The sequence below is a fragment of the Hippocampus comes genome, unplaced genomic scaffold (genome assembly GCF_001891065.2).
Source record: "Hippocampus comes isolate QL1 unplaced genomic scaffold, H_comes_QL1_v1.1 scaffold92, whole genome shotgun sequence".
In the NCBI taxonomy this organism is placed as follows: domain Eukaryota; kingdom Metazoa; phylum Chordata; class Actinopteri; order Syngnathiformes; family Syngnathidae; genus Hippocampus; species Hippocampus comes.
In genome coordinates this window covers 3,598,935-3,621,376 of record NW_017805379.1, presented here as the reverse complement: position 1 = coordinate 3,621,376, position 22,442 = coordinate 3,598,935, and the positions used below count along the sequence as shown (strand labels likewise).

Genomic DNA, 22,442 nt, shown 5'->3' with positions numbered 1-22,442 from the left:
TCTTTGGTGTGACCAAGTGATCATTTTTATTGGTTTGCCATTTAAAGTACAGGAAATCCAGTGAAGTGAGCATATTAGACACAGGACTGTACAAAACCATGAAAAGCGGCAGGTAGATTGAAGTTAGACAGCGTTGTGGTTTTCACAAGATAGAAACTAGATAATACCAGGCACAACTGACCTAAATAAGGATTGTTACTCTCATATGGGAATACAGTACTGGTAAAAATTGAAGGTTGGAACGTTTAAAAGCCCATGGTCCCACTCAAGAAATGATTAGTGTAAGTTATTACTACCAGGACGAATAATGAACTCATCTTTCTAGCACCATCAAAGCAGACGTTATTGTTTTCTCACGCATATACCGTACAAATTTAAACATTTGATATTCAACCTGCTAACATTGGGAAATACCAAGAGTGGTTCTTAAACATTCACATTGCAAGGAGGGCTAAGGGGGCAATCATTCAGGTATGAAATGTTACGTTTCAATGCGAAATTACCTTCCACAATACATTAATAGCAATAAAAGATGTCAATTAAAAAATTAAAAGGGAGCATTTTCTTAGGCAGAATAAGAAAAAAAATGGGAGTTTGTTTTGACAAAAAAAAAAAAAAAGACAACTACTTGTAAGAAACCAGCACCACCTGCCGGGCAAAACATAAAATGACACGAGGAAAGATTGTCTTTTCTGACTACTTCTTTCCCATTCACCTCCATTTCAGCACGATGACGTGTCAAACAGTGACGCCATAAAAGAGGGTCACGACATAAAGCCTTGATGTTAGAGTGGTGCAAATAACAGTAATGTGTCCAAATGTTTCAGGCTTTACACTGCAGCGTTCCATTAAAAGTTTTGGGAAAAATTCAGCCCCCAGCCGCGCCCGTTTCACTTAGCAACATTAGGTCGGCATGTCTACCATGAGTACACTCACAAAAATGTCTCAAGAACCCATACCTGAAATCAGAAGAAAATTTGCCATTTTGCATTAAAACCACCATTTTGGGGTTATTTTAAGCCATTTCTGAAAGTTATTCAAACACAATTAAGCCACCTTAGAAATGTGACATTTGTTAGGCATGTTTATCATGACCCACAAAAAAGATTCAAGGACCCATCCCTAAACATTTTGGTTTGAACCTTGAAGCAGACATTTTATTTTCGCCAATTCAATTTCCCTTAGTGTTGTTAGTTTTAGGCATGTCTCTCAAGGGCAGACCCGCAAAAAAAAAAAAAAACATTGCCCAGACACTGAAGTCTGCCATTTTGGCTCAAAGTGACCATATTCACTTGATTGCACCCTTTAGAATGTTTATAAAAATCCAGCCCCTGAAGCCAGTTTGACTTAGTAAGATGACACTTGGTCGACATGTCTATCATGAGTAGACTCACAAAAAAGTCTCAAAAACCCATGCAAAAATAAACACGCCGCGTCTGCCATTTTGGCACAAAGTGGCCATATTGACTTGATTGCAGCCTTTAGAATGTTTTTAAAAATTCAGCTACCGACGCCAGTTTGACTAAGCAACATGAAACTTTGTAGGCATGTCTATTGTGAGTAGACCCACGAAAAAGTCTGAAGAACCCACGCGTAAATAGACAATGAAGGCAACCATTTTGGTTCAAAGAGGCCATTTTGACTTAATTGCAGCCTTTAGAATGTTTTTAAAACTTTAGCCGCCGACGCCAATTTGACATAGCAACATGAACTTGCTAGTCATGTCTCTCATGAGCAGACCCACAAAAAAGTCGGAAGAACCCATGTCAGAAAAGACACAGTAGGTCAAGCATCTTGTCTTGAAGTGGCCATTTTAGGGTGGCTTTAGCCATTTCCAGGGCTCCTTCAAAAGCAAACTAGTCCTCTAGATTTTGCGACCAAATTTTAATAACCACATACACTAGAAAGATGGGCGACGCTGGATGATGTCAGCCTCATGGTTCCCACCCCTGGTGTCAAGCAGCATCTCGGCAACCTAACGCAGCTGATGCGCGTACAAACACACGCATGCATGCGTTGCCGTCTCTACCGAATATGGGTTGTATTAAAACCAAGCGCCTGGTCCCTTTGTTGGAACATAAGCTTGTCAGGAAGTGGCATCCCATCACGCTCGCTGCAACTGCGAGATAGCGTCCCAGTATCCGGCTTTGAAAAGTCCTACGTCCATATCTCGGTGGGCACCATGGCTTCCTTCGTCCCGACCGAGGGCATGAGGTTCTGCTCTGACAGGAAGTCCAGAGGAAACTGCACCAGGAAGCCGCGGATCTTGCGCAGCTCCTCCTGAGCGCGGGCCAGGTCGGTCTGGGCCAGGCCGGGCTTGGACTGGTACTGCTCCAGCTCGGACATGTTGCGTACCAGCGAGGAGGGAAGGCAACGGAACACCTGTGGAGGTACATGTGCACGGCGGCGTCAGAATCCGTGGTCACGTGGCAAGACAAGGCATACTCAGTTCGCAGTGTACTTGTCAAGTCAAGTCTTGCTGTTTTTCACTGGATTGTTTGATATTTATTAGGGCCCGTGGCAATTCTGATATTTTGCAGAGTAAATGCAGAGTAAAATTCTGAGACTGATTAATCAGTCGGTGAATTTAAACGAGTAAATAAAGAACAACATTTATTTTTTGGTCATGCTTACGACAATAAAGATATGAATTATGGGCACAAGACTGTTTTGAAATACTTTATCTTATATTATTTTTGTAACTTAAAAATGGAAAAATCGGTCAACTTTTTTTAGGAAGGTATTTTTGAATGTCCTTATCGGTCTATTTCGATGGTTAAAAAAAAAAAATTGGCAAAAATTAGCAGATTTTTTTTTTTTTTTGCCGATTTTAAACAAGCTAATATCGGCAGATTAAATTGGCCAGTCGATTAATCGGTCGGGCCCACTTATGGCATAGAAGTTTTTTTCCCACACAAACATTGAGTGCATTTATGATTTGCTAGAGCATTCGAAATTATTGCAAACCCATGGCATGTTTTGAACTAAATTTGGGTTATGTCGCCACCGTAAGAACAAAACTAAGTCATAAGATGAGAACCCCTATAAAATTAACTTGTTGAGGAAAACTATAAAAGAGAGTGCATTTTTTTTGCTTCCATTCCATGTTGTTGTGATCTCTCGTACCTTCTCATAAATGGTGGCGTTGCGACCGGCCGTGGTCATCCACACCTCCTTGTAGAAGCGGTCGCTGATCGGGTCAGAGAGATCGATGGCTGCGTCGCTGTGACCGCCGAGGATCGTCCTGGAGAGAGAGAGAAAAAAAAAAAAAAGAAAATTGAAAAGACCTCTTGGCTAGTTTCAGCTCATTGAGTATTGACAGGATTAACACCACAAGAGTGATTGGATTTCTCTATGGCGTTTTTTTGCCACGCTGTAGTGAATTTGATTCGATGACAGTGAGCTCCTCCAAAAGATAAGCGATGTCTAAATCGGACGGATGAAAGGAGGAGATGAATCTCTCACCTGAAGCACTCCAGACGCAGCCCGAGCGCATACGGGCCAGCCTCGAACTCGTGTCCGTCCATCACCGAGGCCACCGTTTCCGTGTCCTCCACGATGACCGCCACCTCACTGTCGCGCTTACCCAGCATGCTCCGGTCGTTGATGTTGGCCGAGCCTGGAAGACCCGTGTCGAAAAGAATCATGTCCTTGTGCTTTCTAGCCAGCAGGTGGCATCGGAGTGCAAAGCTTGAGGGCTTGTTCTTATGCAACTGCAATTTTTCTTTTCTCGACACACTCAGAAGGCGTCAGTGCGCCTCAAATAGTGGCGACGCACCAATGATGACGGTATTGTCGTCAGCGATGAGCATCTTGCTGTGCACGTAGATGAGCTCCGTCACCAGGCGGCCTTCCAGCTCGGCGTGCGTCCGAAGGCCGGCGAAGGAGATGTAGTTCATCCAATGGTCGTCCACTGCGGGCGGAGAGAAGAAAATGCCGTCTTTCAGGTAAATTAGCAAACGGATAAGGAGTTCACGCCACTCGATCAACTTTGTTAAGTGACTTTTATCAGCCATGACAGATTTCAATCACTCTCTTTCTCGCGGTTGGCTTTGAAGGAACACGTGATCGCGGAACTTACTCTCCTTCCGAAGCTGAGAGATGATGGAGTAGTCCCCTCGAATCATGGTTCTTCAAAGAAGAAAAAAAAACAAAAACACAACAGTCAGTTGTCACGCGTTGCGCAATTTGAAAGGATCGTGGTCTTTTGCGCTTCACCTGTAATTGAAGTGCATGACGGCCTGGATGGCGTTGCCCCCGCCTGTGGTGATGTCCCCCTCGAAGCCGGGAAGCAGAGGGGTCACCACGTAGACGCGATACTTCTTGCCCTCCCTGCCAAGCACATATGCACATCCGGTACCGCAAATGAGCTCCGGGTGCGAAAGCGATTTCGAAATATTGCGCAGTTTCCTCACGTCACTCGCTGAGCAACAAACAGCAATGGAAACAAAACCGCTTTGTGCTTTTTTTGTGTGTGTGTGTGTGCTCGGTAGAGGTAATAACGGCGGAAAAGGATGTCACGTGGGAAAATTCGACACCACAATAATCAACGGATGGTTCTGCCAAAACGGAGCATTCTAATCTCGGTGACGACATTTTGAGGCGAACACGGACGAGGGTCCTCGACGCAAAACTATAGCGGCCGATTCAGGTACTTGTGCGCTCTGAGGATCCTCTCGATGATGGCGTCTCCGATCTTGTTGTACACCGTCCGGTTGTCAGAGCAGCTGATGAAGAACTGGTTCTGGGAGGACAAGATGGTGCCTGGGTTATTTGTGTACGATCGCTAACGCTACATAGTTTGCACAAGCTCAGCGGAGGCGTTGCGGCTTTAGTATTTGACGACGGGGGTGTTCGAATAAGGTACGCAAGATCGCAATTAACAAACATTTCTACTCAAAAAAAAAAACACCCGGACATCCCAGTTTTTCTTTTTACCTCAATGTAGATGTAGTGTTTGCTCTTGGCGATGACTTGGATGTATGCGTTGTGGATGGACTCCTCGTGGTATTTGATGCCAGCCGACCAATCAGCCGCTGACCGCAAAACCTTACGGAGGAGAAAAAAAACATCAAAACAAACATTTGATCTTCTTCAATCAATATACACTCACTGGACATTTAGGAACACAATTAAAAAAATCCTTTCTGGATCTGCCGCGTACTCAATGAAAAACCAAGACCCTAAAATGGCTGCCCCAAAACAAAATGGCCGATTTGCTGCGTCTTTTCAGGTATGGCTTCTGGTGTTGAATATCAAAAAACTTTAATTTTCACCATTTTCAAGAGATATGCCAAATTTGGACAACTTGGGAGAATCAGAAAGTCTCCAAAATGACCATTTATTTGGCCTACGAATAATAGCGGCAGAGAAACTATTTCAATTGGGTACTCGCACTTCCCTAATTAACAGCTACGGGACCGAAATATGGCTCAATGTGTCCAATTTCACTTCATAACTGGCACCAAAGATGAAAAAACAAGGTTGTTTGCTTCTTTTTTTTTTTGTAGTTACATAATGTTGTTTTTGGCCCACGGACTCCCTTTTGTGTCCTTCCAGCAGCTCTCACGGACACGTTCGTAATACAGGAGGTCATACTTTGTATTATTGTTTTGTTTTGGGGGGTGGGGGTTTCCAAGCCTTCCTTCAGGCTTATTGTGCTCCGTAACGGCAAAACGGTCGATTGGGAGAGTTGGAAGCGCGCCGTTCACAGGGTTGTCTTACCTGCACTTTGGCATGCACACAGTCGGGCACTTGGTAGCGTAGCTCAGTGGCGCTGGAGTGAGACTTTGGCAGCAGGAATGGATAAGACAGAGAGCGGTACTTTGGCTTCATGATCTAGAGGAAGAGAAAAGAGGGGCAGGGGGTGAGAATGTGCGACCTCACGGTGCAGCGGAAAGCATGAGTGGCAAAGTAAAAGTGCTTTTTCCACACTCGGAGTCAAGACATTTCCTTGAAATGAAACAAGGGATTGTTTATTGACCAGCGTGTGTGTGTGTGTGTGGTGAGCTACAGAATGGTGCCATGTAACCTCCCGCTAATGATTATCTTGAGAGGAAACGTTCCAGCACAATAAGTAAAACAGAAAAAGAATCAATCGAATGATTGAAGAATCGTTTCTATGTGAACACGCACGTTGGTGACAAAGCGAACTGACGACGGGAACGTCACAAAGACCCGAAAAGTAAAATAAGCGTGTTTTAAGGAGATGTGGCCAAGAAACGTTTTCTCAACCAACAATTCGATGGTGTCATGAGATAATTCAATCGAATGTAAAGATGAAGCAGTTTGTGCATCAGGAGTATTTCATCTGATGTATGAGCCTTGACCACCAGGGGGAAGTATAATACGGAACAATACAGATTTGACCCAACAAGACGGTCAGAACTCTGCAGTAAGCCGCAGTCATATTTTTCGCAGACGACAAAGAAAATATGTACTGTTATATTGCCTGTCTACATGTGTTGCTCCACTGCCTGTGTTGAAATGCCCATTATCGAAATAACACCAATGCCATTTGCGAGTCCATCTATGGTGTTTTGCGTTGTGTGTTAGCACTTAAGCTAGGGGGCGGTTATTGGGTGTATTTTTATGCTGAAACACACAATTTACAGTTCTCTTTGTTTGATGTTAAGTTTGACAACACACTTCAAAAATAAAAGCAATCATCCCTTATCGTGATTATTTCAATGTCGTTATTCTTCTCCAGTACGTGAGTGCTGTACTTGCCTTGGTGAAGTTCCAACGCTGAATGAAGTGGCGCGCCACGTCACGAGCGGCTCTGCCGTGCACCGCCGAGGCGATGTCATGCCACGGCATTCTGGGAGTGGTGTACCGGTCGATGAAGTCTGCGCAGATCGCCGAGAGGGCCGACGGGATTAGACGGCAGCTTTTGTCTCGTAAAAATATCACCGTTTGGGAAAAGTAATTGTGTCATATGGACTTCATCTCAAAAATTCAGAAGAGGCGAAAAACGGGATTAAACGTTGCCGATTGTGCCAAGGAACAAATCTGTCCATTTAAAATCTGAAGATTTTGTTTTTTCTCGCTGTGTTTTTTTCTTTTCAGTCGTTATTGGTTCATATTGAAGAACTGCTCCGCACCGTCAAAAGGTTTTTCCAGCTGGATCCAGTCCCGGTAGACAAAGTTGCAGTAGTCTTTTCCATGCCAGAAGCGAGTGTTTCCCTGCAACTCTCCCACACCCGTCTTGAAGCTTCGCACCGAGCCGCTCCCTGTCAACGGCAAACTTCGACACTCAGGCAAAAAGCGAGGGACAATTTGAGAAACGAGCGGCGCTCGATTGAACGTTTTGCTTCGCACCCGAGCTGTCGGCGCTGCTGACGCTGTCTGCGTGCTGCAGGGTGTGCTTGTGCAAGTGTCGATACAAGCTGAAGCGCGCGCGCCGGCTGCGGCCGACGCCCTTCAGCTTGGGCAGGTCCACGGGGTCTCCGTTGGTCGCCCCCCTTCCGTTGCTCTGCGACGTGCCGTCGACGGGCGGGGCCACCGTACCGGATTGAGCGTCGGCGGAAGCGACCTGAGGAACGGAGACGACCAAATGAGTCCCTAAATTTGCACAGAATGTGTCAAAATGTGTCAAATTGGACTTTACGACGGTCTGGCGCATGACGTGTCCGACCTGTTCGAGCGCCACGGAGCGCGTCACGCTGCCGACGTCGGTCAGCCGGTGCTCGCTGTCGTCCCAGCGACCGTACGCCAGGTCGATCCCGCCCACGAAGGCCACCGATTGGTCGACGACGACGATCTTCTCGTGATGCGCCCACAGGTAGACGGAGGAGGACACGTGGTCGGGATGGCGCATCACCTGAACACACACACACACACACACACACACGCAGAGGAAGCCGCTGATGTGACACGCTCACCGTCGTTAACATTTGGTACACGTGGGAACTTACCTTGATGTTGGGGTGCAGGTGCATGAGGGTTCTCTTGCTGTAGCCTGAATTGATGCCCAATGCCAACTCCACCTCTTTGTACAGCATCACAAAGATGCGCACGCCTTGTTGCTACCATCACGCATACACACACACACGCACGCACACACACACATGAAGATCATAATGGGAGAATCACTTTGCATTGGAAAAGGAAGTAAAGGGATCGGAGGTTCTGGCCAGGATCTCGTCAAGTTATACCCGAGAAAAAAAATGAAATCTGTATTTTGGCACATCAACATCAGATTACCATCTGATAATTATCATGATCGCAAATTAATTATTTCTTTCCCCATATTGATACTAATTAATAATTCAATAAGAAGAACGGTTGAAAGTATGATATTTTCTTAAGCAAAAAAAACTGATTTATTCGATATTAGCACGATGACATTATTCTCCTCAAAATGCAGAGGTTCACATAAGAAAATAAATATTTAAAATACATATTTTATTTAAAAGAATGATAGATGAACATATACACGATGATTTGAATTAAAGAAAATTAATGGTTTGCCCCATGAAAATATGATTCTTGTCACAAGTCAGACCTCATCAATATGCAACGTCCTCATAACGCACATAAATATATATTTGAACATTTCAAAAATATATTTTTTTAATTCTTGAGAAAATACAACCTTTGTCCTCGACAAACTACAATCCGATTTTTGCACGATTATGACGTGCCCAAGTGAAGTCCGCTTAGCAACAAGTGGCCGTGAAAGCGTGTCTCATTGCGATTGCGCCTTCACTTACAGCCTTCCGCTTGAGGATGCAGTCCAGCCTCCAGCGGTTTCCCTCCACCACAGGTCTCTTCAGGAAAATCTCGGGACTCAGCCTGCACCGATACACACACACACCGTTTATTATACTTCACATGCCTCGTGAATGTTTGTTAACCATATCATGTTCCTAATGTCGTGGCTTGACACCATCTAAGGCTCACGTTGGCATCCGGAGCTCAATCCGCTGGCTCATGTTACAACATAGCAAACGGTTAAGTCCATAAGCCCGGTGAGTTGCGCATGAGGACATCAGCCGAGCTTGAGATTGGCAAGTTGATTTGGATTCTAAGTGAACCCGCGCCAATATTAGCGTCCCTGCAAGCTGCTGTGTTGGTTCCATTCCCTTTTTTTTTTTTTTTTTTTTTTAGCTTAGCAACCAACCGCCCACAACACTCACCACCAGTCGGTAATGAAGATTTCCTCTCTGGCCTCCTCCAAGGCGTCGGCGACGTCCTCCATGTAAGTCTTTCCGTTCACGTACCTGCACGTGTGGAGTTACTCAGTCGTCAAGATGTCCATAAAGCACAATGCACGCAGCTGTTTTAGAGGGCGAGGAGCCCGTTTTTTTTTTTTTTTCCTTGATGACTTGGCTTGACTATTTATGTAGTCTGTTTTTCTCATGAGGCAATGTGTAACTTTGGTGAGAAAGATGCTATGCAAAGCAAATAAACTTTTATTATTATTATTATTATTATTCGTTTATTCGAATTATTCTGAAAAAAAATTATTATTACCATTTGGGATGGGCGAGTAAGTTCCTATACCAGGGAATCATTCTTGCAGAGGGGCCTGACTCGTTTTAAACTGCACTGTCCCAAATATATTCCCAAAAACCAAAATGGCTGCACTGACCATTTGGCAGGAACGTTTTCCTGCTCCTGCGCAAAGGAACCGAAGCGATGCTGGCGCAGGAAGGCCTTGCCATGATTCCTGACAAAGCTCTCGATGCTCTGACCCCACCAGCGGGCGTGTCTGTAGCTGCTGCATTTGAACACCAGCGTCCTGCGCGCACGTGGTGTCACATGAAGAGTGGAACAAAAAACAAGCTCGCCCGTCTGCGCGCACGCACGTACACACGCACACACACACACACACACACACACACACACACACACACACACACACACACACACACACACACACCTGGAAAGACTGTCAATCCTGACCCCGTGCTTGGTCTCAGTGTCTTTGGAGTCCATTTTGATGCTGAACTCTTTGTCCACCAGCAGCACAAAGGAGATGGCTCCCGAGTCGGGCTTCATGTACAGCAGGAAGGAGTCCTTTACCACCAGCCACCTAAAACCAAAGACAAACACGCACAGTCTTCATCATCACGTGTGGATTAGCGCAAACTTATGATTCTTTATGTCGCTTGTTGTTGTTTTGTTTTTGTTTTCTTTTTGGGAGAGGAGGACTGTGGTAAGCAAATCACGGAGCTGTAGGTGGCTCGAGGGAGCCTTCCAAATGTGTGGGATTGTTTGTGCATGCGCGCGCGTGTGTGTGTGTGTGTGTGTGTGTGTGTGTGTGTGTATTCTCGCAATACATTGTAAAAATGCTCATATAATCATTTGGCTGTGATAAAGAGGAGGCTGGAGAACACAAAAAAAAAAAAAAAAACACACACACAAAAGCATTGTGTGAGACACCATAACAGGCCGTTAGTGTAAAGCAAGAAGAAGCAGGAAGGTTCAGTCGCAAGCCAAACCACAGAGAGAGGAGCAATGTATGTTGACAGCGAATGGATCTGCAGCTGATTTTTTTTTTGGTCAATAATCCCACGAACGAACGCGCTACGAAACTGGTTCAAGGACAAAAGAGAATGAGAGGCCAAAAATATCAATTAATAAATAAATAAGCGCACAAACCGTTTGGACCAGCGGTAGCAGGCTTGTGTGTGACCACAGCAGTTCATGCCGGGGATGCGATGACCTCCGGAGCGCTTGTATATCATCCCTTCCCTGCGCACACACACACACGCACACGCACACGCACACGCACACACACACACATACACACACACACACACACACACACACACACACGCACACGCACACGCACCAAAATCAAAATGGATGGCTAAAAATAAAAATATGAACATCAAATTGATGGGGCAAATATCATAATCTAAATGAACACATTTAAAACAATGTGGAAAAAGTGCCAAGTAAAATTTAAGGAAATCAAATACAAAGATTCAAAATGAAATGGGTGACTCAAACGAGAAACTTGACAAGAATAAAAATACATCTAAAAAAATTTAATCAAATTTACATTTTTACATTAAGAGGAAAAAAAAAAAATCTAACAATGATCTGATTGAAGAAAAACCAAGTGCTCACAGTCCTTTGGGGCCCAGGTCGTGAATGAAAGACAGCTGGCTGACGTCAATGAACTCCATCTGGGAAAAGACGACAACACACGACAAGCGTCACACTGTAAGGCAACTTCAATCCCGTTTAGCTCTTCAACACCGAGACGTGGCTCACAACAAAGTGCGAAATACACTCGTCCAATTATAAAAGCGGTGTGAACATTACTAACGTGAGTGACGGCAGCCCGTCGCCACTTGCTTGACATGACGGCATACTCACAGTGTGGTGATATTTGCGGTACAATCCCATCTTCAGCAGCTTGTTCAAATAGTCTTCCAATTGTCTCTGGAGAAAGACACACGTGCATACTCTGTCTTATTTTGTGATTTGCGACCGATAAATCAGTTGGGGAACATCCAAAATTAATAAATACAATTTTATTTACAGCTTTTTGGCAAAACACATGACAAAAATCTTTACAATGTAAATGCTCAGTGGGCCGGATTAGATAACGGAACGACTATGCTTTGCTCACCCCCGCATTGGACCATGCAGGTGTACCTAATATTCTGACCTGTGAGCATACAAACACTGCGAAACAAATACATTGCAAGAGTGTGTTATTACCATGAACCCATCGGGCATTTAATTGTACTGCGTGTTGACGACGTACCCGCCGGCTGGACACCTGCTCGTCCCGCACCAGCTCGTCGCCTCCGCCCCTGGGCAGCGAGGGCATCTCTCTCACCTCGCTCTTCCTCACCGTCCTCCTCTTCACTGTGTGACTGCAAGACGAGGAGAAGCCCGGCGGGAATCCATTATATTTGCTCATTCAAAGCATTGTCGCGGTGCACGGCACAGCCCCGCAGGTGCTTGCGCAGGCTAATGTGGTTCGCGAGAAAAAACTGACAGCGAGGCGAGTCAGTCTTGAAGGCCACAGAAATGTTTGGTCAAACTGTTGTGACGCAGACGCAATAAAGTCAAGTCAACAAGACATGACACGTGTTATTAAAAGCTTAATGTTGTTTTTTGAGCTCGCGGGAGAGAGAGAGAGTTGTGGAAAAGAATCATGGTAGGTCCGCACATTTTGGCTATATAACAATGTCACACTGACACAATCTGAAAAAGGAACTGGAGGAAGTAGAAAAGTGGCAATTGGGAAAGCGAGTTTTCCCAGTTTGTTATCGCAAGTCTATAACTCACGGGTTAGCATTAGCATGCTCTTCAAATGGAACAGGACATGAGAAGACTCAGAATAAATTTGTGTCATATTCTGTAACTTAATTATTCTATACATATAAACATGATCATTTTAAAGTGCAGTTCTGCAATCAGACAAAATGTACCGAAATAGAAACAAACAGTCTTTCCACGTGTAGCATTTAAAATGGAAACATTTTATTTAATTTCATGGAAATATTTAGATTTTGATTAAAGTTTATTGCAGAAGTATGACAACAGATTTGTTTGTATGAATTATGGCTCTGCATATACATCATATTTTTATGAGATATGATGAATAAAATAAATTCTGTAAAATATATTAAAAAATAGCCCTTGTTTGGCTACGTCTTACAAATAATAGCTAAATAAAATAACTTCATACCTCGAGTAGTTTCGCGTTTATGCTTCCGATATGCAGATGAGGTGGGCGTGTACCTCACCTGCGCGACGGCAGTGGTATCCTCATAAAGGTCTTGTAGGTCCTCAGCTCTCGGTGCAGCTCCATAAAGTGCTTCTCCTTCCTCTTCACCACCCACGTGAACTCGCCGTGCTTCATCTCAATCTTGAACACGGCGGGCAGAGACTACATGCAGACAATTGACAGGAACTGATGAGACGTTTTTTTTGGGATGGAGGGGGGCGCTTTTGCGGGATTTAATGAGAATGAAATGAATGAGGCACGAAAAAAATTCGCAGTACATTAGGAATAAAATATCCCTTGAATGGCCTTTGAAGGTGAAACTGGGAAACTGTTTTATTTAGCATGTTACAAAAAAACTAAATCTTGTAACATTTTTTTAAACTGGGCAGGAAACTTTAATCAGTCTTTTCTCTGCAAAGGGGAAGAAAAAAATATATTGTGGGGGGGATTTCTGAACAAATCAAAGAGCCGGTATTAGTGGCGTGTATATGGACCTTATTGACGCTCCTGTGCTGCGACAGGTTGAAGCGATCCTGCGCCGTGGTGAAGCGCTCCACCTCCAGGATGCGGGCGGTGATGGGCACCGTGGGAAGGAAGACCTTGGCGCTGGCCTCTTTGAAGCCCACCGTAGCATACACGGCCGAGAACGGGATGCGGCAGTCCCCTGAGGAGAACACAGAGGGCAGCGGCAGGGGTGAGAGTCGTGCCTGTAGGAGGCTAACGAGTGGGATGCTACGCTGGCTTTCCTTCCAAGATTTAGTTCCTCTCCAAGCTACTGTGCCGGTCCAGTTAAATTTTGTTTTATTAGAATCTTGGAACACACAAGATCACCGTGTAGAACAATGGGCTTTGTCCAATTGATTTTTTTCTTCTTCCAGTTTTCATACTTGGGCCGACTCAAAAAAATATTCAGATACTAGAACACCGCTACTACTTTACCAGCCTGACATATAATTTCTGGATAGCTTCCAGAGGAGTCGTATTTGCTGTTTGGAGCTACTTATTAATAAAGATAAACGGGGACAACAACACTCTGTTAGCCAACTGCAAATTTTGCACAAAGCACAGCGACTTGCCATTTCCTAAACCCCTTTATTTAAACTAACAGTGCCATCTAGAGGAGTCGAAAAAATTACAACTGGTTCACGAAGCAAATCTGAAGCTTCATTGTCCCGTCACTACTTCCAGCTATTGCATTCTTCTTTATCTCTTATTTCTTCTTTGTATATCATCTACTCTATGTACTACTTTGAAAGTGTTCAGACTCAGATACCACATCAGTGAAATTCTTTGTGTTTCGGGCTACTTTGACGCAAAATGAGAGGATGATCGAAAAACATGCAGTTGGGTGTTAAAATGTCAGTAATGTAATGTCTGTTATGTACGTGTGTGTGTATATATATATATGTTGGAGGTAGAAAAAAAGTCATATCGGTGGATCCCTAGTAATATTCCTACCCATTGTGTACCTAGGCAGTTTCCCTCGTAGTCCACGTCCTCCCCTTCATCAATGTCCAGCTCTCGGGCATCCAAGCTCTCCACAAGGTCGGCCATTTTGATTCCGTCAGTTGCCGCGCCGTCCAAACTTTCAGCATTCACCAGATCAAGTCTGCTGGTTGTAGGCGGAGCCTTGGCCAGCATGCTCAGCAGTCGTTAGCGCCTGAAGCAGGGCGGCCCTGAGAAGAGCACGAGAGAACGGACATGATCGTGAGACAAAATGTACAAAGTCGAAGGCAGACCTCCGTCAAGGCCAAACAACAGCAACAACAATTTGAAGAGGAGTCCGCGGGTTTTAAGGCACTGTCATGTGGCGTGTTCTGTGTGACTTTTCTTTTGGGGCTGCACCCAAATGAGTCAGAGGGTAGACATCATTGCCGAGTCAAGTGCGCCATGAGCGTGCACATTGAGTGAGCACAGAGTCACCAACAAGCCATCAGGCTCCCACTGTCACGCCCAGTACAGCCACATGTGCGTTGTCTAATACAGTATGAGTATCGATTTACAGTATCGACACAGTGCAAAGTGTGAGGACAACACCAAGTTTGTTGTTTCAATGTTATTCTGAACACCATCGACATACCATCAAAAAAAAAAATATATATAAATATATATATATATATATTTTTTTTAATGTACACACACACACACATTCGCCATTTTAAAACATGAGATTCATGGGAATGTAGCAGAAACGTGGGAGGATATTCAGTGTCAGTCTCACAAACGAGACAAAAGAGGGTGAAGTCATTACCAATGTTAAGGAACGGGGAGAGGCGCGGTGTGAAGTTTCTGGACATTTAAAATTAGACACACTCATTTCCATAAACAGAGCAACAATTTGCATGTTGGAACACAAGTGTGAGTGAGTGATGTGTCGCGAATGACCTGAAAAGTGGCCACATATTCATATTCTTTCTGGATCATTGAAAAACAAATGCTAAAAATGCTGGAGAATGTAACACAAGAGAAAATAGCAACGAATAAGAGCTTGACAATAAACATTCCCGACTTTGGTACACGTTCAGGCATGTTGACGCCCACCCGTCTGAAGAGTTGCCAGCAGTCGACAGAAGTTTGGTAAAGCGCTTTCATTCAGCCACTCAGGCTAGACGAACATTTGCTCATTGAACATGTTTATGGACGACAGGTAACGATACATTTGGCCATAAGCCATAGCAGTTGTTTACAGAGTAGCTGTTGGATCGGTTAGCAATGGTTAGTAGTTGGCGCTAGCAGTTGTTTGTCATTATTTGCAATTGTTGTGAAAAGTTGTAATTGGCTGTAATTGGACACTGGTAGCTGTTGTAGCGTTTGTTAGCAGTAGCTAGATATGCGACAACTCAATTGTTTCCGAGGGCATTTTCGTGTATCACGTCGCGCAGGTCTGTGTTGCACTTTAATTAGCTCTGGCTTGTGAAAAATGTTGTTTTCCGTGTCTATTTTTAGATGATGCGCAATGGGTTGTCCTCTGTCAATTTGTTTTCAATTTGCTCATTTTGGTACAAGTGGTGTCTGTCACGCGCACGCCGGGATAGCGCATCTTTGTCCACCCAAAAAGTGTTGATCGCTAGCTAGACTATATCGGATTATCCCAACCAATAGCTGTTAGTTGCTACCAGTTATTGTAGAAGTCATTGTTGGCAGGGAGTAAGTTAGTAGTTATTTTCGTGAGCAGTTGCTATCGGGAATTGTTAGCAGTCGCGGTAATCCATTGGTGGTTGTTGTTGGTGGTAATTGCTAGTGCTAGTTGCAGTAGTTGTTAGCAGTTACTGTAGATATGGTTGTTTCAGTAGCAGTTAACGGTTGTTCAAAGCTGATCGCAGTTATTTTAGCCACGGTTGTAGCAGGTGTTGGTAATTCTTGTTCGCATTTATTTGGAATTGTTGTTCGTAAATGTTGGCAGTCATTGCTAGCAGAAGTTATCGTAGGAGTAGCTGCAGCAGCGGTTCTCACTTGTTTTGTTTCCATCTTTTTATGAAATTTTTGTGAAAAGCGCCATCACGTCAGCTCCGAAAGAATCACTTGGAGTGACACAATCTATTACGAATGATAATACCGGACAATCGAGGCTCTGACTATTCCTCATTGTTTTTTTTGTGCAGAGGAACAATGAAGCCAGATAAGATTAAAGAGTAACACGGGTGTAACCGAATAACTCGAAATACGAGGAAGCGCAGAACTTTTGCATGGATTAACCAGGAGGCCGCTATTTGCAGGGGTGAATTCCCCTGAGCCTTTCTTTAACATTGACTGACTAAAACGAGCCCGAGGCGAAAAGTACTCTTAGCTATTGACGACGTTGCTGCGTTATCTCTCGCTGTCTAAGAATAACCGTGACCTCCCGTCAGCCGAACCCGCCCAGAGGTTAACTCCAGGGGGTGCTGCAATGCCGCAAAAGGTCTCAGGGTGTGCATGTACACACTGTTGCCCAATAGACACACACACACACACACACACACACACACACACACACACACACACACACACACACACGCAAGCACACAAAAAGTGCGCCCGCGTAACCTGGAGGTAGATCGCGGGAGAGAGAAATATGAGTTATCGCTCCCTTCCGTGACTTCCTGCTTCCACTCCCATTGTCATGGTGATGTTTAAAGAGCCAGCAAGCTGCTTGACGTATGAATATTAACAACACTTCTTAAATGTCACTTAGTTGAAGTGCACGCGCGGTGGAAATCGTCAGCCGGCAGAGGAGAAGAAAAGCACATTGTGTGGGTGAAGAAGACGTGTGGAGGATGGCTGGACTCCGAGAATAAAGCTTTTCTCTCACCACGCACGGTCGAGCCTTTCAAACATTTTGGACACATATGCTGGCAGAAACACTATGATGTCATTCTGAGACCATAATTATTATTTATAACGAATATGTGAAAATTCTGCCATTTGGGGAAATCTGTGTACATTTCTGCCTCTATTATGTTTATTTTCCTAAATGACTTTTTTTCTGGCTTCTAATTGGCTGTCATGCTTTGTTCTCTGGACTCAAAATCCCCCGAACATGACAGCCTGAAATTGTGCCAGTTTTAAATTTAAGGTCATTTTTATTCATCTAAATGTCATTTGGCAATGTGGAAATTTCTGCCTTTTTGGCAAATTACTTTGTTGTGATAGGCGGTAAAGCGAATTTTCCCAACAGCAAAAATCCCCAGCTTCAAATTTTATCGACGTTTGTTGACTTGATATTTTGAGTTTACCCAATCTATTTCATTTATTTATTTTTACACAGACATATCCGTAATTTCTCACTATCTGGGTGAGGTGGAGTGATAGCTTTTTAGAAAGCATGCATGTGCGTCTCGGTCTACAGTATCTAGCTGGCCAGTGTTGAGAGTGGGAGCTCAGCGGGACTGTTCTCTTCCAAAAACTGTGCAGAGAATGTTTATATATCAACCGAGTTGCACAATGCGATTCTGCCCCACTGCTTCGGGACATCCTGGCGGCGCCAGCCTTTCCACTTCTGAGCAAATAGAATGAAGTCTTACCCCTAAAATACGTTTCCATTGTCCGCCAAAGTTGTTGAGCGCATGTGCTTTGCGGAAACTTGCCCACGAAAATGACTAGCGTACCTGTGTGTTTCACAGCTGAGGTTATTTCAAGAGCATCCTTTGAGGAGGAACGCATGGTTTGATGCGTTGACAATCACACATTGATCCACAGATACAACGCAGACTCATCAATGTAGTGTGGTGTTCCACATGGCTCAATTCTGGGGCCTCTGCTGTTCTGTATCATCTCCCATTGGGGTCCAACATGATATTTCCTTCCACTTCTATGCGGATGACTGACAGATCTACACATTAAGAGGAAAAAAAAAAAAACAAAAAACAAAAAAAAAACGCTTTCTCATTGAGGCCACTTTTATCCTGTCTGGAGGAAATCAAGACCTGGGTGGCATTCATTTCTTGAATTTCAATGAAAAGACAGAAGTGACAGTGTTTGGTCCCAGTGGCTATTGTACATTCCATCCAGGGGACTTGGGCCCCCGGCTCCTGATCTTAAGCCAACGGTCTCGAACTTGGGCCTTAAACTGAACAGTGATTTTAAATGGAGGAAATCAAGACCTGGGTGGCATTCATTTCTTAAATTTCAATGAAAAGACAGAAGTGACATTGTTTGGTCCCAGTGGCCTGAACAGTGATTTTAAGCTGGACCGGCAAATTGGCGCCGTTGTTCAATCTAGCTTCTTTCATCTTAGGCAGCTGGCTGAAGCAAAGCCTCTCCTTTCTCATGAGCACTTTGAAACAGTCATTCATGTCTTTGTCACATCCAGGTTGGATTGCTGAAGTGCACTTTACTTTGGAGTCAGCCAATCCTCCATGAAGTGTCTCCAGTTGGTCCAAAAAGTTGCTGCTCGTCTCTTGACTGGTACTCGTAAGAGGGAGCACATCACTCCTACTCTGACATCCCTTCACTGGCTCCCAACACATTTTAGAGTTCTTTTTAAGATCCTGTCATTTGTTTTCAAATATTTAAATGACCTGGCCCCACCTTGTCTGTTTGAGCTCCTCTGCCCTGAGGCACCGTTCTACAGACAAGACACTATTAGAGGTACGGGGAACTAAGCGGAGGCTCAGAGGCGATGGAGGCTTTTCCGTTGCTAGTCCCTCTCTTTGGAATGCCTTTATGTTGAACATTCGGCAAGCCCCCTCGCTGCTCATCTTTAAGATTCATTTTTATTCTTTGGTTTTTGACTCAGCATGAGACTTGACTTTTATTTATTATAATTATTATTTTTGCTCCGTGTACAGCACTTTGTATGCAGCGGCGGTTGTTTTAAACAACTGTATAAATACAGTCGAGTTGAGTTGAGTAGCATTAGCAGAACGTGCGGTGCCAAGCTGCTCATGGCGCAGATGGTACAAGTGGAGAAGATGGAAGAAAGAGAGAAGGAGAAAGAGAGGAGGTCTGTGACACCTCTCTCTCTGCCCACACTAAAGCTGCCTATTATCTAATCCACGGGAAAACAGAGTGGCGGGTGGGGTGTGGTGGGGGTGACAGGGACGCTCCAGGAGGCGCCAGCGACAACGAGGGAGCAGTCATGCTCGTCACCGTGGCACCGTGAACACAAGGCGCCATTGTGCCAGTGCAGGAGACGGGCGGGGGGGACTGCTCGCACCGTCTTTTTGGTCGGGTAGTCCTCGCTCATGTCATCGCGACCGTGTCGGAGCCAAGATTCAAAGCCTAGCGCTTGTGTCCAGACCACTTGAGGGCACTCCCTGGTTACGGTGAACACCGCAGAGAGTGGGGAAAAAAAGCTCAGTCATCATCAAGCTGGAGGTTCTTCCAAAAAGGGTGAAAAGACAAGGACAAAACTGGTCAGAGAAGCTACCAACAGGCCATCAACATGAAAGTATCTGCAGGAATTTCTGGCAAGTACTAGCTGTCCACGTGACAACAATCTCCCATCTTCTGAAGCTTAAGTTATTTTACAACCAACTTCAAACCTACATTTTACAAAAAAAGACACTTGAAATCTTTCAAACACGTGTTGGAAGGTTGAACTTTTTAGGCACAATTCCAAAAGGTATATTTTGCACCAACACAACGTGGCTCATCACCAAAAGAAAACCGTAGCTACTGTCTGGCAAGGTGGTGGCAGCGTTACACTTTGCGGCTGTTTCTCTTCAGCTGGAACAGGGGGCCTCAGTCAAGGTGAAGGGAAATAATAAGACTGCCGAACAGCAGTCAGCATTGGCACAAAACCTTGGGTGCTTCTGCCAGAAAGCACACAGAATGTCAGGAAAAGCCTACTAGAACACGAGCTGAACTTTATTTGGGTGAATCGGGGACAGCTTAAATAGTGGAAGGAGTAAGGTGACTCCGATGAGTTTAAATGTGATTGAGTCATTGTGATGACGGCCACATACCCAGTTGGAAGAGTGGCTGCAGACTTGTACAACCACATGATCTCAGTTGTTTAACGTATAAACACCTTCGCTCTTCATGTCTGTCAGGCTACATGCTATAAGTGAGCAATTTTTGTGTAATGTCATCTTATTTAGTCAGATTATTTAGGTAGGTTCCGGCAATACAATACAATCTGATTTCATACTTGCAGGGCGGTTAATGATCGCGTGCACCCTGCGGCTACTCACAGCTGCAAAGCATATGAATAACTTTCAATTTTACATAAACCTCCAACATATAATTTTGGGGTCACAGCGCACTTCTTTCTCGAGGCTTCGATTGGATAGCGTACAGTCTCTTTCTCTCTTTTTTTTTTTTTTGTGGTCCAAAAAGCTCCCTGAATTATTCGGCATGCAGCATACAGTTTGCAGTAGCACATCTGGAAAACATTAATGTTGCCTTTATGGAGGCCACATAAACGCCAGCGTTGCACATTTACAGCTATCCGTTCGTCCATCTTCTATTTCGCTTGTCCTCTGACGAGATCTGCAGACTTGGGTCAGTTGATGGAGCCCAGAGTTCAAAGTAAACACGGTGAAGCTGCATTTATCTATTATGCTGCACACAAATGGAATAAGATGTCAACAGAAGGGAAGTCAGCCCCAAGTGTAAATGCTTTTAAATCCGGGATGTACGCTCTGGTAATTTTTGTCAGCCATTTTTGTTTTCTCGACTGTGCTTCTGAATGTCGTTAACTGTTGCGTTTGTAAATGCTAACAGGTGTTGTGTCTTTGCTTGTGTGAAGCACATTGAGTTGCCTCGTGTATGAAATGTTCCATAAGAATACAAATCCCTTCCCTTGCCTTGTACCCATGAGGCTCCACACCCTGGACTGGTCGCCACACAATCTCAGGGCTCATAAAGACAAACAACCATTCACACCTACTAAGACTTCTCATTACCCTGACTTACATAAATGTTTTGGTTATGTGTGAGGACGAAAAACCATGCAAGCACAGGGGAAGAACAATGCTAACTCCAGAGAGGAAGCCCAGATTCGAACCTGGAACCTCGGAAATGTCGTCGAGACGTCATAAAACCACTAGCCCACCGTATCACCTATCTGGAAATTGGAAAGATGCAATAGCTTGGGGTGATGCTGTTGGGGAACAAACGTGGAATGACACGCATGCAAACATAAAGGCATGAGGGCGAATTAATAATGCGTGACTTCAATATTGCAGCCTTCTCGTGACATTCCAGTAACTTAACTTCCCCAGTGCGTGGGTGCGTGCGTGCGTGAGGGAGCGAACACCTGTGGAATCTTACCCGACTCTCCCGTGCTTCTTTGTCAGTGTTACCCACGAAAAATATAATAGAGCAGCAGCAACTCACAACAATGATGACAATAAATTTTGGGCGGTAAGGTGTCCATTTTAAGTGCTCTTCGTGACACCCCCCCCAAAAAGACACAAATAGAACACCGCCGCCGGGACAAGAAAGCGAGTGAAACATCACCGACCTGCTCTTTGGGCGGACGTGAAGTCCACATGTTTGCTTTTGTTCCGTCCACTTGTCGAGAAAAGTCACGGAAAAGAAAATAGAAGGCAACGAGAGCAACAGTGGTCCGACACTTGCGGGTGTCAGTAAAAGTAAGTGTGTGACAAACAGTAAAGAGTCAACTCGGTGAGATTTCGCAAAATGGGCGGGACGAGAAACTCCAAGCCAATCAGAGCTCCGAAGGCGGGCTCGTTCGAGTCTCCCCCAATCAAAGAGTAGTGCTTCACCACGGGGAGTCAAATGCCGAGGAATTGGGAGGAGTCAAAGGGAAACGAGAAGACTGGCCTTGCTTTTATTACGTCATCTTCAATTCTTGTCTGTTTTGTCCACAAAGTCTGCATTTCGGTTTCTTGTGGTTATTTTAAGTCAGATTTTGCCGTGTCAACTAACGTACATTCAGTCACCAATAATATCATCTACTACGTATTCCTACATGGAACTTATTGATGAGCCTATGCTTATTCGTTATTTGTCTGACCTATTTATCAAATATTAATAATAATAATAATAATAATAAAGACAAACTTTTATCCCCAGAGAAGGAATATTAATTTAACCACTGTATTTTATTATTAATAATTATGCGGGGATCACTTGAGTATTCCCCAAAAAATACTTTCTCCTCATAAAACATCACAACTGCTTGTACGAGAGGGACAAAATATTAGAAACAACCCTCAATATGATGACCATTACAACATTCATTCTAAAAATATTCGCTCCCCTTTTGATCTGGCGCGTCGAATGAAATCCTCTTATTTTTGCTTCTCTTACGCCACCGTGTGGACAAAACTATATACTGGACGACACTACACAG

General features: G+C 44.4%; 1 protein-coding gene across 1 annotated transcript; it reads right to left on the bottom strand.

Moving 5' to 3' along the window:
- pld1a (phospholipase D1a) lies at nt 1-21,741 on the bottom strand. Its single transcript, XM_019872565.1, has 26 exons — nt 21,588-21,741; nt 14,170-14,376; nt 13,195-13,364; nt 12,720-12,862; nt 11,729-11,840; nt 11,335-11,400; nt 11,083-11,141; nt 10,609-10,701; nt 9,887-10,039; nt 9,596-9,745; nt 9,141-9,224; nt 8,715-8,796; nt 7,917-8,027; nt 7,637-7,822; nt 7,321-7,534; nt 7,104-7,232; nt 6,730-6,848; nt 5,725-5,838; nt 4,939-5,049; nt 4,656-4,744; nt 4,219-4,332; nt 4,082-4,131; nt 3,779-3,913; nt 3,466-3,619; nt 3,127-3,244; nt 1-2,382 (listed from the first exon to the last, which is right to left on the bottom strand). The coding sequence occupies exons 2-26, from the start codon at nt 14,339-14,341 to the stop codon at nt 2,158-2,160; spliced, it is 3,153 nt and encodes a 1,050-aa protein (XP_019728124.1). The 5' UTR covers nt 14,342-14,376; nt 21,588-21,741; the 3' UTR covers nt 1-2,157.
- Between the last annotated feature and the right edge of the window lie 701 nt (nt 21,742-22,442).

Excerpts from the sequence above, each read along its gene's own strand:
- pld1a (XM_019872565.1), bottom strand. The coding sequence starts at position 14,341 with ATGCTGGCCAAGGCTCCGCCTACAACCAGCAGACTTGATCTGGTGAAT. Across the intron at positions 7,535-7,636 it reads GCTCCGTGGCGCTCGAACAG|GTCGCTTCCGCCGACGCTCA; the intron begins GTCGGACACGTC and ends TCCGTTCCTCAG. Across the intron at positions 4,333-4,655 it reads AGGATCCTCAGAGCGCACAA|GGAGGGCAAGAAGTATCGCG; the intron begins GTACCTGAATCG and ends TGTGCTTGGCAG.